Raw genomic sequence first — 12,976 nt, forward strand, 5'->3', positions numbered from 1 at the left:
ATTTCTGCATTCGATTTTAATATTTCATAGTACAAATACCCTCTGTTCCTGAACACTAAGTATCTCAAGGACCGTACGCTTGGAGACAAGTAATTCAATTCGTCTATTACTGTGTTGGCACTCCCATTCTGTAGGCCTCTTATATAATCTTCTTCTTCATAATAATGATTCGAAATGACGTCCAATTTAAATAGCTCTTCATATGCTAAATATGCATCAATATGCTTTTTTGTCTTTTGTGCTTTGAGTGCCTCTTGATATATTCTAAATGCTTCTTCTATCTGAAGTTCTCGAGAATGTTCTTCTTCTAAATCTTTTTTGGAAATTGATGGATCCTCCGTAAGATTTAAAGGCGCAAACGAAGACTAAAATTTAACTGTTATTAAAAGCTCTGAGAATATACATTGATACTTATACATACCATTCTAATATTTAATCAATAAACTCCATATGTAATCGATGGGTGTTTAGATAAATAGTTTTATAACATATTAATCTTTCGCGATCGCGCAAACCGTCTACAAGCACACATACGAATACACATTTTACATCAAGAAAATTCTATATAATCTATATATCATAATTATTATATTTTTCGTTGTATTCATATTCAGATTTGTCACTTCTTGATATCTGAGCTTGAATCTCTACCATTTTGTTTAGGCTGTTTTCATGTTCTTGTGAGTGTTCTTGTGAGTGTTCTTTTGAGTGTTCTTGTGAGTGTTCTTTTGAGTGTTCTTGTAAGTGTTCTTGTGAGTATTCTTGTGAGCTTTCATATGCAGATTCCGCTTCCTGTTCCTGTTCGTGGTCCCGTTCTTGATTGTTCTCCTTTGCTTTTTCTTTCTTCCCAAATCTAATATACCATATGGTATGACTAGCAAATATGCCAAATTCCAATGCAATTACAATAGCATAGAGTACAATACTCAATATGTCCATTGTGCCCACCACAATGCTTACCAAAGAAAATATGGCTCCAAGTGAATCCATGCTTACGAACACGAAATTTATGCCGATTACTCGTCCTCGACGTTTGGCCAATTCGAAATATGGAGGAATAAGCCCTAGTGCAATCAATAGCGCTGCAATTATACCAATTATTAGCAAGGGCCATTCCTTTCCTTCCCGGTAAATTGGACGTAACCACAATATGAATCCGACTTCAGCTCCGGCCGCTATTATAATAAACGTACTAGCGTAAATGATCACCTTCCTTAGTCCACATTGCACCGGCGGATAATATAATGTTTGTATCCAAGTAATCACACAGCAAAGAGTGAATAGTTGTGGTTGTACTCTGAGTGGTATCGACCCATCAGTGCCAAAGAAATATATAGAAAATGGAACACCGCTAAGAGCCCATAGAAACATCATCACACTAGGTACACCTTCACAATCTTTCACGTAATAATTCCGAATTATCTGAGGCACTAATTGAATGCACCATAATATCGTACCAATAGTCCCAAGGACATTCTCTGCTACGGCATTATACATAACTCTAACTCTTGTTTCTTTAATTCATTATTGCTTACGCTGCAAAAAAATGTTCATTATGTCAAATGTGCGCCTTTTGAGTGGAACATCACGTTATCATTTAATTAAATATAATTACTAACTAATCGGTATCACTATATTCAAATCCAAATACTTGCTCCTCTTTGGCAATTTCTTCCCCTAGAGAGTCTTGGAAACTTTCTACTCCACTCAGTGATTTCCCACAGCTTGATACGCTTGAATCATTTTTGTCAACTATAGTCTTTCCTGTTGCTTCTATGTCATTAGCAGCTTCGGGTGAAAGAATCATTTGTGAAGTTTCCTCGTGTGTATCGTCCTGGGTTAAAACTCTATCAGGTAAAGCCTCCTTAGATAAATATGTGCATGATAAGTCATGATTCCCTTTGGGGGTGTCAGTACCATCAGCACCACTAGATTCCAGCCTAAGCTGATTACCATCACTAGACGGATCATATATCAACTCTCCGTTCTCATCCTGTTTGAAGTAATAATCAGGCATATCGTCTAGTTCTACGTTGATCAGTGGCCCACCAATCCTTGCTTGTGAATACTTAGCCTCAGGCTCAGGATCTTCTACAAAGAATCCGCCTCCACTTTCTTCTTCTATAAAATCCGTATCTTCGACCATATACTTTGCTTCCATAACTCCTTCATTTCCTTCCAGTTTCCCTATATATGGCTCTTCAAAACCTTCAGGGGTTGCTTCATATTTCTCTGTAGCAGAATTTGATTCAGGATTACCACTAATGAAAAAGCCACCGCCTCCAAATTCTTTTGTATCACTACCGGAATTGTCACTATGTATACTAAAATCATCGTCTTCCAGTTCATCAGTGAAATTCGATTCTTCATCTTCGCTGTTTAGTTTACCATGCACTTTATTTAATCTTTCGGATATTCTTAATTTCGTCAAAAAGTACTTCCAATTGTTCAATGAATTCAATTCGACTACTCTTCTTTTCAAGCTTTCTTCCTCTTCTAAGAGAGTATTCATAACTAAGTATACCGCTTCTTTATACTGAATATCAATTAATATTCCTCCCTCTCTTGCAGTGGGATTTCTGCTTTGAGACTTTTTTTTGCCAGATTTGCCAAAATCAAATGCAACAATAGCTTTTGCATAATCAACATCAATTATTTTTGCCGCTCTTTCTGCAATCTTCATTGAAAATTGTGATGTAGTATCAACTAAATATCCATTATCTGGTAGCATACTAGGAGTATAAATATCGATATTTCCATAAGCGTTCTTAGGAATCTCGCCATGGACAATAGGTGGAGGTATGTATAGTTTAGTTTGAAACTCTGCATAGAGCCTTGTAGTTTCTTCTTCCTCATCATCATCACTAGTTGGTTGCTTCTGATGCATTTGTTTCTTCTTTAATTTTAATGGTTGCACTCCAACCTTTAGCACTCTTCCCCGAAGATACCAAGCCTTTGCAGATCTCAAACCGTGAACATGTGATCTTTTATAGATAGGAATAACAGCCTTCTCTTGTGATTTTTTTGACAGCTTATTCCTAAAAAATCCACAGGTACTGCTCTCGTCTTTAGGAAAAATTATTTCATTTTGCTTCAACTGTGATTCCAATGCATACACCGGATGGTTTTTGAAATCAGCAATATTATTCGGTACTCCTTCAGCTAAATCTCTTGTGTGAAATTCCTTGGATTCTAAAATATCTATCTTATTAATTTTATTTCTTCTCAACTGCAGACAAGATGCTTTAAGTATTCTATTATACCATATTTCATCTTCCTCAGATCTGAAATGTATCTTCTTCTTAACAGTCTTAGCATTATAATATAGACTGTATCTCCGGGTTACATCTTTAACACCTCCTAGTCTATCATATGCAATTACATAAGTTAACTGATTTCTTATATCCGTAGATGGTGGTTCAAATTTGCATTTTCGTCTCATCGGCGGAACTTCGATTGTTTGAAGCACAATAGGGTCAATACTTACCCATTTTTTAACATATTTATCCCACACCTCGACCCAAAATATAGGATATGATGAATCTTCAAAGTAATTTGCATGTTTTACTTCGTCTGTTACAGTAGTAGATTTTTTCCTCATTGAATCTAAAAGATTCCTTTTACTATTTCGAGAAGCAAATCTTTGAAGTAAAGGGCTCTGAGTAACTTCGGGCGATGAAGTTGTCTGATTATTATTATTAATTTTTGGGAGCTCTGTAATCGAAGTGTAATCGGGAGGTTGTAATGAAAAAACTAGCCTTGCATTCAAATCGACTGATCGTAATAGACTTACAAAGCCTTGAGCAGCTATATCGCGAGAACCTCTAAATTTTGTAACTAAATTAAAAAACTTGCTAAAAGTAACATTAGCTTCGATCTTCGACTGCTTGATTGACAATTCATTCCAATTCTTGCGTACTAGACCTTGAGAAGTAACTCGATAGTTTAACGAATACATCATCATCAATTTCTTGAGTCCGTCTAGAAACCTCCTGGACTTTACAAGAGGCAATACATCATCTGAATCTTTTTGGTGCAATAATTCCAAGATTTGAGGCGAAACATTCTTTTTAAGTTCCATTAATAAATTGTAATCGTTACACCATCTATTTCTAATCACACCATGTGTTAACATTAGTCCCACGTACATCTGATGTATAATTCTCCGTTGTTCCCTTTCACTCTTAGATATAGAATTAAACTTTCTTTTCTTCTTAACCTCCTCTTGAACAGGATTTATGGTTATAGATAAAGATTCTTGTTTGTCATTTGAATCTGTATTATCAGGAAATAGGTTTAGACCATGCGATTCTTCTTCATCATCTAAGCTAACATCCTCAAAGTCACTAGAATTGACACTATCCTCACTTTCCTGGTCGTTATCTGATATCGTAATCACTTCTTGATTCTCTATTTTTGTATTATCTAGCCCATTGAACACGTATTGTCCACCGGTTTTTCTCCTTTTTCTTGTATTTGTACCATTATCTACTTCACTACCTTTTAAGCTCTCCTTTAATAGCTCCTTGTAACGATACTCGGACATATATTTGTTTCATTAGTTGAACTGTGTAAACTTTTTTTCTATTTTCTGAGATATTAATCTTCAAATCTGAGCTCAAATATTTTAGATCAAAAGCATCACTTAGCCCATTCGATCCAGTGGAGTTATGCATGAACAATGATAATATTATTAAATCGATTCAAGCGACTAAAGTTGATGCTTGATTGTAAAATCCTAATAAATAAAGCTTGTTTTGGGACTTTTAATTCTAGATTACATGATAGGCTCCACCTCCAAATATTTGATAGAACTATGGACAAACCACATCGGTCGTTCTACCGCTCATTAGATAGAGAAAGGCTATTATATAAGAAGAAGTATGTTGTTATAGAGCCATCTATAAAGTATCTACTAGTCAAACTTCAAAAAGAAAGAGAAGGAAAGATACATGAAATGCAGGTGTCAGGCCAAGTGCTACCCAATCCATTCAAAATGCAAAACTTGCTAGAACCTATTATTTATCATACCACCCTATCCTTGCTATACATTCTTGATGATAGGTGTCTTGATTCAAAATACCTTCAATCCCAATATGCAAATCAAGTCGAACATCTCACCATCATATTGAATAAAATTGTCACTTCGAAGACTACGAAACTCAATTATGAGCAAATTAGATCACAAATTGAAGAGCAATCAGGGATTCTGCTAGAATTAATGGCATCTGAAGTTATCTCAAAGTTTGCAGGTACCGATATTCCATACAATACAAATAGTGTCTTTATAAAACCGCTACAGATGGCCCTTCTTTGTTTTCTAGCCTTATCCAGAAGAGCATATAAACAACAATATTCCATTGAGAGAGACTTAGTACCATGGATGCATTCAATAATGGCACCTAGTGTCAGTGTGAGTTGCGAGTCTTTGAGAAGTCTCTCTAAAATTCCTCCATGCATAACTTCAGATATATTACTTCGTACGCCTATGTCAAAAAATGAATATTATCTACAGGCTGATATATGGCTTGATTTTATGAAAGATATAGGAGCTGCATATCATAAAAGAATAAAGCATTTAAAACTCTGTATAAACAATTTAATTTTTTATGGAATTCAATACGATTCACACAAATTGCCGGAACTAATTTTCAGATCCCTCCATTTTTTCACTAATACTACTACAGGGTACCAATTTCTGCTTGTAACTCAAGAATTTCTTAATGGGATAATTTGGAAACTTGTTTTTGATTATTTGAGGAGTTCAATAACCTATAAACCCAATATTATGGCAAACATTATCAAAACTCAGGAAGTTGTGGTTCAGTTTCTTTCCAAAGTTGGAGATAAAAGAGAGAAGGTACATTCAAAATTGAATATTGAGGGTAACATGGGAATAGTTTTAGCTATAAATAATATATCACAGGAAAAATCGGAAAAGTTATTCAAAATAGCTGAAAAGAACTTAATGCATTTAGATTTACATCATTCGAATTCAAAACCTATGGTAGCTTATCATTTCACTAGAATATTTCTTTCAGTTACACCAGAAGAATTACTCCATAATTTTAACAACGGGGCATCAGATTATTTTCAATCTGCCACACTATGGTTAGGATTTATAAGAAAGCTTAATGAGTTTGGTCTACTTGATGAAAAGCGATCTAAAAAGATTCTTCTCGAACTTGTAAATAACAAAGAAAGAATCTTGATCACAAAAGATATCATATTAATACTCTTACAACCAATCAAGACATTAGATGACATTGACGAATTCATTTCGATTTTACAGAAAAACTCGGGTGCCAAAGAGAAAGATTCCTTATTGGCAATGGCACATTCTAGCTCAATTTTGCCTAAATACTTAACCATTCTATACAGAAATGTGCATTTAAGGAATAGACCTCATCCCGAGGTCAAATATCCTTGGGACAAGTACAAAAAGCTACACCCCATAACTACCATCAAAGATCAAGAGTCACCGCAAAATTTCAGGAATTTCTCGTCAATTCTCTCGTATGCAAGGTATTTGTATGATACGGGGTTCAAAAAGAAGACATCGAAGATTGTTGGAATTATGCTCAATGGTGAAATAAACGTTCAACCCGAGAACTTATATGAATTATACAAACTGGAGTTATTCGACAAGAATAACTTCAATCCTGACGAATCATGTTTGTCTGCTTTAATTAAGGCAGCTATGAAACAGGTTGACGGAAACGATAAGGCATCTTGTATAATGTGGGGTGATATGTATGCACCTCAAGTTGCGATCCATGAATTCAAGCAGCATGTAATGACTGAAGCATTTGACAAAGATCTCGGAAAAGCTGACAACGACCCCGGAATTTATCCACAAGATGATTTATGGCAAAGATATATCCATTTACTCGAGAAATATGACTACATTTCCGAATTGTCAACCATCATCCAGTGGTGGGAAAATTTGAATTTCAGGCCCAATTATCTCACCTTATTGATGCTCCTCGGTTCCTTACCTACTGAGTATGGTTCGAGATATATCAAGCATGTTCAAAAGGTCAGAGAAGACAGTGCGAAATCTACATACGCTCACATAGGCGAAGATCCAAAATCGAATGCCCAAAATTATCTAGCTTGGTCATGGCCCTCTCTTGAAGAATTAGAAAGATTCAAACTCAAAAAACTGAAACTATCTAATTCAAGTATACGTATAGATTAAATTATAGAACTAAGTGTATTATAGCTTATAAATAAACCGTATTCACGTCTGTGAATATTTTGCATCCTAATTTATGACGCGAATCAGCCAATTAAATTTTACTTTATCGATTCCGACCTCCACCGAGCACCCGCTAGTTTGAGCCGAATATTTATTAACCCCAGAGTCTTATATTTATTATATTAAACGGTTCTTCATCGTAGTATTTTCTATTGAAGAGACTAATTCGTTAAAATGTTAAGATTAACCAGTAAATATACCCCAGTGGCTAGATCTATTCAATTAAGATCATTATCGTCAACTTCTGCATTATTAAGTTCGACCAGAACCGAATCAGATGCTTTCGGTGAAATCGAAGTTGATTCAGCTAAGTATTACGGTGCCCAAACTGCCAGATCCAAGCATAACTTCAAGATCGGTGGTGAAGCCGCAAGAATGCCAATTCCGGTTGTGAGAGCATTTGGTATTTTAAAAAAATCTGCTGCTATTGTGAACGAAGGTTTAGGAGCTTTAGATCCTAAATTATCCAAGGCTATCCAACAAGCTGCTACTGAAGTTGCGGAAGGTAAATTGGATGACCACTTCCCATTGGTTGTGTTCCAAACTGGTTCAGGTACTCAATCTAACATGAATGCTAACGAAGTTATTTCCAACAGAGCCATTGAAATCTTAGGTGGTGAATTGGGTTCCAAGAAGCCAGTTCATCCAAACGATCACTGTAACATGTCTCAATCATCTAATGATACTTTCCCAACAGTCATGCACATTGCTGCTGCTACTGAAATTTCTAACTCTTTGATTCCGGAGTTAACCAAGTTACGTGATGCGTTACAAGCTAAGTCTGATGAATTCAAGGATATCATTAAGATTGGTAGAACTCATTTACAAGATGCTACTCCTTTGACTTTAGGTCAAGAATTTTCTGGTTACGTTCAACAATTAACCAACGGTATTGAAAGAATTGAAAAGACTTTACCAAACTTGCAATTCTTAGCTCAAGGTGGTACTGCTGTTGGTACTGGTTTAAACACCGTCAAAGGTTTTGACTCTAAGATTGCTGAAGAAGTCTCTAAGTTGACTTCTATTCCTTTCAAGACTGCTCCTAACAAGTTCGAAGCCTTAGCTGCTCATGATGCCGTTGTTGAAGCTTCAGGTGCCTTAAACACCGTTGCTGTTTCTTTATTCAAGATTGCCAACGATATCAGATACTTGGGTTCCGGTCCAAGATGTGGTTACGGTGAATTATCCTTGCCAGAAAACGAACCAGGCTCGTCAATTATGCCTGGTAAGGTTAACCCAACCCAAAATGAAGCCTTAACAATGGTCGCTACCCAAGTCTTCGGTAACCACTCTGCAATCACTTTTGCTGGTGCATCTGGTCAATTCGAATTGAATGTCTTCAAGCCTGTCATGATTTCTAACTTGTTGTCTTCAATTAGATTAATTGCTGACGGTTCTGCTTCTTTCAGAGAGCATTGTGTTGTAGGTATTACTGCCAATGTAGACAAAATCGAGAAAACTTTACACGAATCTTTAATGTTGGTTACTGCTTTAAACCCAAAGATTGGTTATGATGCTGCTTCAAAGACTGCCAAGAATGCTCACAAGAAGGGTTTAACTTTGAAAGAATCTGCTTTGGAATTGGGTGTTTTAAATGAACAAGAATTCGACGAATGGGTCAGACCAGAAAAGATGATTGGTCCAAAGGATTAGATTTTCTTATGAGCCTTCTATACAACTATTTATATAACTATTTATACAAATCTATAAAAAGCTTACAGATATTTATAATTAAAGGAACATTGAATTTAGGTATATCTCTATTGGGTGTGTGTTTACCGAGTTCGCTATTCACAATGTACTTGAGTCCATCTTATGACCAGGCCTTAATTGTGAATAGTTCATATCAGTCAGTCACCCCAACTTGTTCTGATTTCATTACTAGGTACATATGTCTCTATCGAATATATTGCAGCATGTTAAAAGAAAAGGTCAAATTATACCTAAAACAAATCAATCTGGTAGAGATGGGACACCTGAAACCAACAGGAGTACCGAAGAACTGAATAATAAAAATCAGTATAGATACAGCAATGGGGAAACTAGAACTGTTGATCCTGTAGTTGCTAGGTTAAAGGCAGCGCGTAAGTTAGAGAGAGAGAGAAAAGAGCAAGAAGCAAGAGAAAAGAAAGGATTAGCACCGAAGAAGCCAAAAAGTGTCCCGAGAACCAATACCAATAGCTCACGAAACAATGAGGTCAAGAATAACAACGGAGTAGGTAGAATGAACAACTCCAGTATACGCTCCGGTGCTAACATGTGTCCAAACGTACCACCATCGCATAAACCTGTTAAAAAGATGAATTTTAATGATTTAATGAAAAAAGCATCAAAAATTGACCAAAGCAAACTATCAGTATCCATTAAACCAAAAGCAAAATCTCCTGAAGTTCGTCCAACAACTTCTAAACATAAACCTCTGTCAAGGGCCAGCTCTGCGCCTACTGAAGGGTACAGAAATGTACCTAAAAGAAAAGAAGGTCGCCCCACAACTTCCAAGTATTCTAATTCAGATGATAATAAACCTTCAGCAAGGGCTCCATTACCTGTTAGAAAGCCATCAACGAAACTAGAGGAGAAATTAAAGTCTTCTGGTAAGACAAAACCTAGTGATACTCGAAGCAATAGATCTCGCTCCTACAACGATTCCGAAGATGAATACTCCGAATCGTTTATTGTATCTGATGAAGAAGAAGCTGATTATGGGAATTCAAATGTACCAGACTATGATAGGGATGAAATCTGGGCAATTTTTAATAGAGGTAAGAAAAGATCGTATTATGATAGATATGATAATGACGACTCTGGGGATGATATGGAAGCAACCGGTGCAGAAATATGGGAAGAAGAGAGGAGATCCAAGCGCAATGCTGAATTAGAAGATCGTAAAGAACTTGAAGAAGAGCAAAGGTTAGCAGCTTTGAAGAAGGCTAGGAAAATGAAACAACGTTAATAATTGTTGCCTGTATAGTTTGCATAGTTTGTATATATAACGGATTTTAATAATAGTAAAAAAAAATCAGGCGCAAAGCACATTTTGTACCAACAGGAATAATGGTAGATAATTGAAGTACTAATAATGGATAAATTGACACTAAGTCACTTGGATATAAATAGTGTAACTAAAGAGCTTAGAAAAGACTCGTTATCCATTAAAAATAGGCTTCAATCTATTATATACGATGCGCTGTTTGTTGAAACAACGAAGGATAAGTTTAAATTACCATTGATTCCTAACGAAAGATGTGGATTATGGTATCTACCGCCAAATGAACAAAAGGATACATCTTATTTCAAATCTACTGATGGCCATACAGGTCAATGGTCATTTTCTTTAAGAAGATTAAATTTTCATCTATTACCAATAATAAGTGCTTACGGAGGTATTGCAATAATTGATTCAACAAGAAAAGGGAAGCTTATGCCTGATGCGTTGCTGAAGACGATTCCAATCTGGTGTGCTGTTTTGAATACTATACTATATGAAGGGGACAGTGATAAAGACATACTAGATGGACTTGGATTAGAAAAAGATTCTACCGATGCCAAATTTCTTTTGTCCTTGAAGAATGAACACAATTGGGTCTCAACACCAAAATATATGGTATTTGCTAGCGAAAGAAATGAAATCTCGAAGCTCATAGACTCTTTTGCAAAAGAGGTAAAGAAGTTAGGTTTAGTTACTAAAGAAAAGCTAATGCTGCATCTTGATGGAAAAAAAAAGCCCTTAATACCCCAATGGCATTATCCAGGATGTAAGAATAATGATGAAGAAATTGTTAACAATGATTCTTTTTTCTTTGATCATAGACAAGAGTCAAATACTGAAAGAACTTATTTCTTGGTTCAATGCGTAACAGCGTCTAAAAAGACGAATGTATATGGTGGTTCAATACTCACAGTTAGAAACAATTTGACTAATGGTGAGATAAAACTAACTTCTTGGTATTATATTCAAGGCTCTGCGGATGACCACGAGCTTTGGGCTACAAAAGACATCTGTAATGGCAATCTCAATTCCGGATTTTTCTGGGAACATATTTTTGCTGATAATGGTAAACGAAATGATGATATAATTGACAATGATACGGGATATATTTATGACTGGATTTCGGAAAATGAACTCGTCTTGAGGATGAATAGGACTTACGAAAAATATGTGAAGCATAGAGCTTTGTTATCCAACGAGGATCTTGATTTAGATTTAAGTCATGTGAAAACTGATTCCAATGATACTGGAATAATATTTGGTATCATAGACAGGAACATGAACTATAACTCTTTCATTACTACGTATAAGAATGTGAGTCAGTTAGTAATATTGAGTGAGTTATTCAGTATCTCGAATATTCCCGATAATCCAAAAGTCACTATATTGCAATATAAAGTTGAATCTTCTAAGAAAGGATCAAAGAAACTAAGGGAAATTTTTCCTACGCTTATCCCTCAAATAAATCTTCAAAATGCTTCAAAAAATAATACTATTATGATTCTTTGTGACACTGGAAAGGATATCAGCGCTGGTTTAGTCTTAGTTTTATTGTGCAAGCATTTCGACTTAGATTGGGCCCCACTTCAATGCTGTCCTAAAATTAATAAAGATTTGGTTAAACAACAAGTGGGCCTCTTGCTAAATGTTAGGAAAGTTAATCCTAGTCGAAATACTTTGCAGAGTGTAAATACTTTTATAATGTAAATAGGATATAGACAATTAATACATTTACACGTGATAACATTTATTCTGCAACATTTTTCAAAGACCGTCAAAAATTAAACTGTCAAGAAAGCTAAAATTTTTTATTTCATTTATTTTCAAATTTAATTCAAGCTTTATTTTGTAATATAATAAATAGTAATGACAGTAACTAAGAAAATACTATGTTTGCCCGGGTATTTGCAGAGTGGAAAGGTATTTGCTGAAAAGTCATCAGGACTTCGTAAACTTCTTACAAAGAAACTTAACCTCCAGTTGGATTACGTAAATCCGCCATTCGTAATTAAGAACAAAGAGGACTTACCATTTATATTAGCTGAAGAGGTGGAAGATGCGGACCAAAAATGGAAATCTATAATTGACCAGAATTGTAATAGATGCTGGTGGCAACACCAAGATCCAAATGTGTATGAAGGTTTTGATGAATCATTGAAATTTTTAGTAGAATATATCAAGACAAATGGCCCTTATGATGGTATAATAGGATTTTCACAGGGAGCTGCTATGAGTGCAATTGTAACTAACGTAATAAGCGAGTTACTCCCTAATCATAAAAACTTTCAGATTGCGGTCTTTTTCTCTGGGTTTGCATTTACTGAGCCAGTTGACCCATCCAAGGACAACAAGTTGAATTTAAACTATCACATCGACGATATAAACGAATATAAGACTAAGGTAAAGATAATCAACAGTTATGAGAGATATTATAATGATATGCATTCAAATACTAAAATCCTTAACATATATGGCTCTAAAGATATGACCGTTCCTGGTATTCGGTCGCAGTATTTGTCAACAACGTTCAAGAATGAGAATTTGACAGAATACATACACGAAGGAGGGCATTTCATACCAAATAAGAAGCAATTTCTTTCTCCAATCATTGAAGATTTTAGAGAGATCTTTGATATTAGATCAAATTTATAAACATAGCTAGTATAAAGTGACTGGAATATATAATGTCGCGATATGTAAAATAATGTCGTCGTGGATTATTTCAA

At 35.4% G+C, this 12,976-nt stretch overlaps 7 protein-coding genes across 7 annotated transcripts; 5 read left to right on the forward strand and 2 right to left on the reverse strand. All coding sequences in view use genetic code 12, as the record gives it.

Moving 5' to 3' along the window:
• Positions 1–570: 570 nt before the first annotated feature.
• On the reverse strand, positions 571–1,497 carry DEHA2F05280g (DEHA2F05280p; the record flags this gene model as incomplete). The annotated part of the gene is made up of 1 exon (XM_460590.1): positions 571–1,497. The coding sequence occupies one exon, from the start codon at positions 1,495–1,497 to the stop codon at positions 571–573; it is 927 nt and encodes a 308-aa protein (XP_460590.1).
• A 121-nt stretch (positions 1,498–1,618) lies between these two features.
• DEHA2F05302g (DEHA2F05302p) lies at positions 1,619–4,546 on the reverse strand (the record flags this gene model as incomplete). The annotated part of the gene is made up of 1 exon (XM_002770704.1): positions 1,619–4,546. One exon carries the CDS (start codon positions 4,544–4,546, stop codon positions 1,619–1,621), a length of 2,928 nt encoding a protein of 975 aa, XP_002770750.1.
• Positions 4,547–4,816: 270 nt separating this feature from the next.
• On the forward strand, positions 4,817–7,201 carry DEHA2F05324g (DEHA2F05324p; the record flags this gene model as incomplete). The annotated part of the gene is made up of 1 exon (XM_460592.1): positions 4,817–7,201. One exon carries the CDS (start codon positions 4,817–4,819, stop codon positions 7,199–7,201), a length of 2,385 nt encoding a protein of 794 aa, XP_460592.2.
• Positions 7,202–7,435: 234 nt separating this feature from the next.
• DEHA2F05346g (DEHA2F05346p) lies at positions 7,436–8,914 on the forward strand (the record flags this gene model as incomplete). The annotated part of the gene is made up of 1 exon (XM_460593.1): positions 7,436–8,914. The coding sequence occupies one exon, from the start codon at positions 7,436–7,438 to the stop codon at positions 8,912–8,914; it is 1,479 nt and encodes a 492-aa protein (XP_460593.1).
• A 238-nt stretch (positions 8,915–9,152) lies between these two features.
• Positions 9,153–10,214, forward strand: DEHA2F05368g (DEHA2F05368p; the record flags this gene model as incomplete). Its single annotated transcript, XM_460595.1, has 1 exon — positions 9,153–10,214. The coding sequence occupies one exon, from the start codon at positions 9,153–9,155 to the stop codon at positions 10,212–10,214; it is 1,062 nt and encodes a 353-aa protein (XP_460595.2).
• Positions 10,215–10,340: 126 nt separating this feature from the next.
• DEHA2F05390g (DEHA2F05390p) lies at positions 10,341–11,957 on the forward strand (the record flags this gene model as incomplete). Its single annotated transcript, XM_460596.1, has 1 exon — positions 10,341–11,957. One exon carries the CDS (start codon positions 10,341–10,343, stop codon positions 11,955–11,957), a length of 1,617 nt encoding a protein of 538 aa, XP_460596.2.
• Positions 11,958–12,116: 159 nt separating this feature from the next.
• DEHA2F05412g (DEHA2F05412p) lies at positions 12,117–12,902 on the forward strand (the record flags this gene model as incomplete). Its single annotated transcript, XM_460597.1, has 1 exon — positions 12,117–12,902. The coding sequence occupies one exon, from the start codon at positions 12,117–12,119 to the stop codon at positions 12,900–12,902; it is 786 nt and encodes a 261-aa protein (XP_460597.1).
• Positions 12,903–12,976: the final 74 nt, after the last annotated feature.

This window comes from Debaryomyces hansenii, assembly GCF_000006445.2.
Source record: "Debaryomyces hansenii CBS767 chromosome F complete sequence".
NCBI lineage: Eukaryota > Fungi > Ascomycota > Pichiomycetes > Serinales > Debaryomycetaceae > Debaryomyces > Debaryomyces hansenii.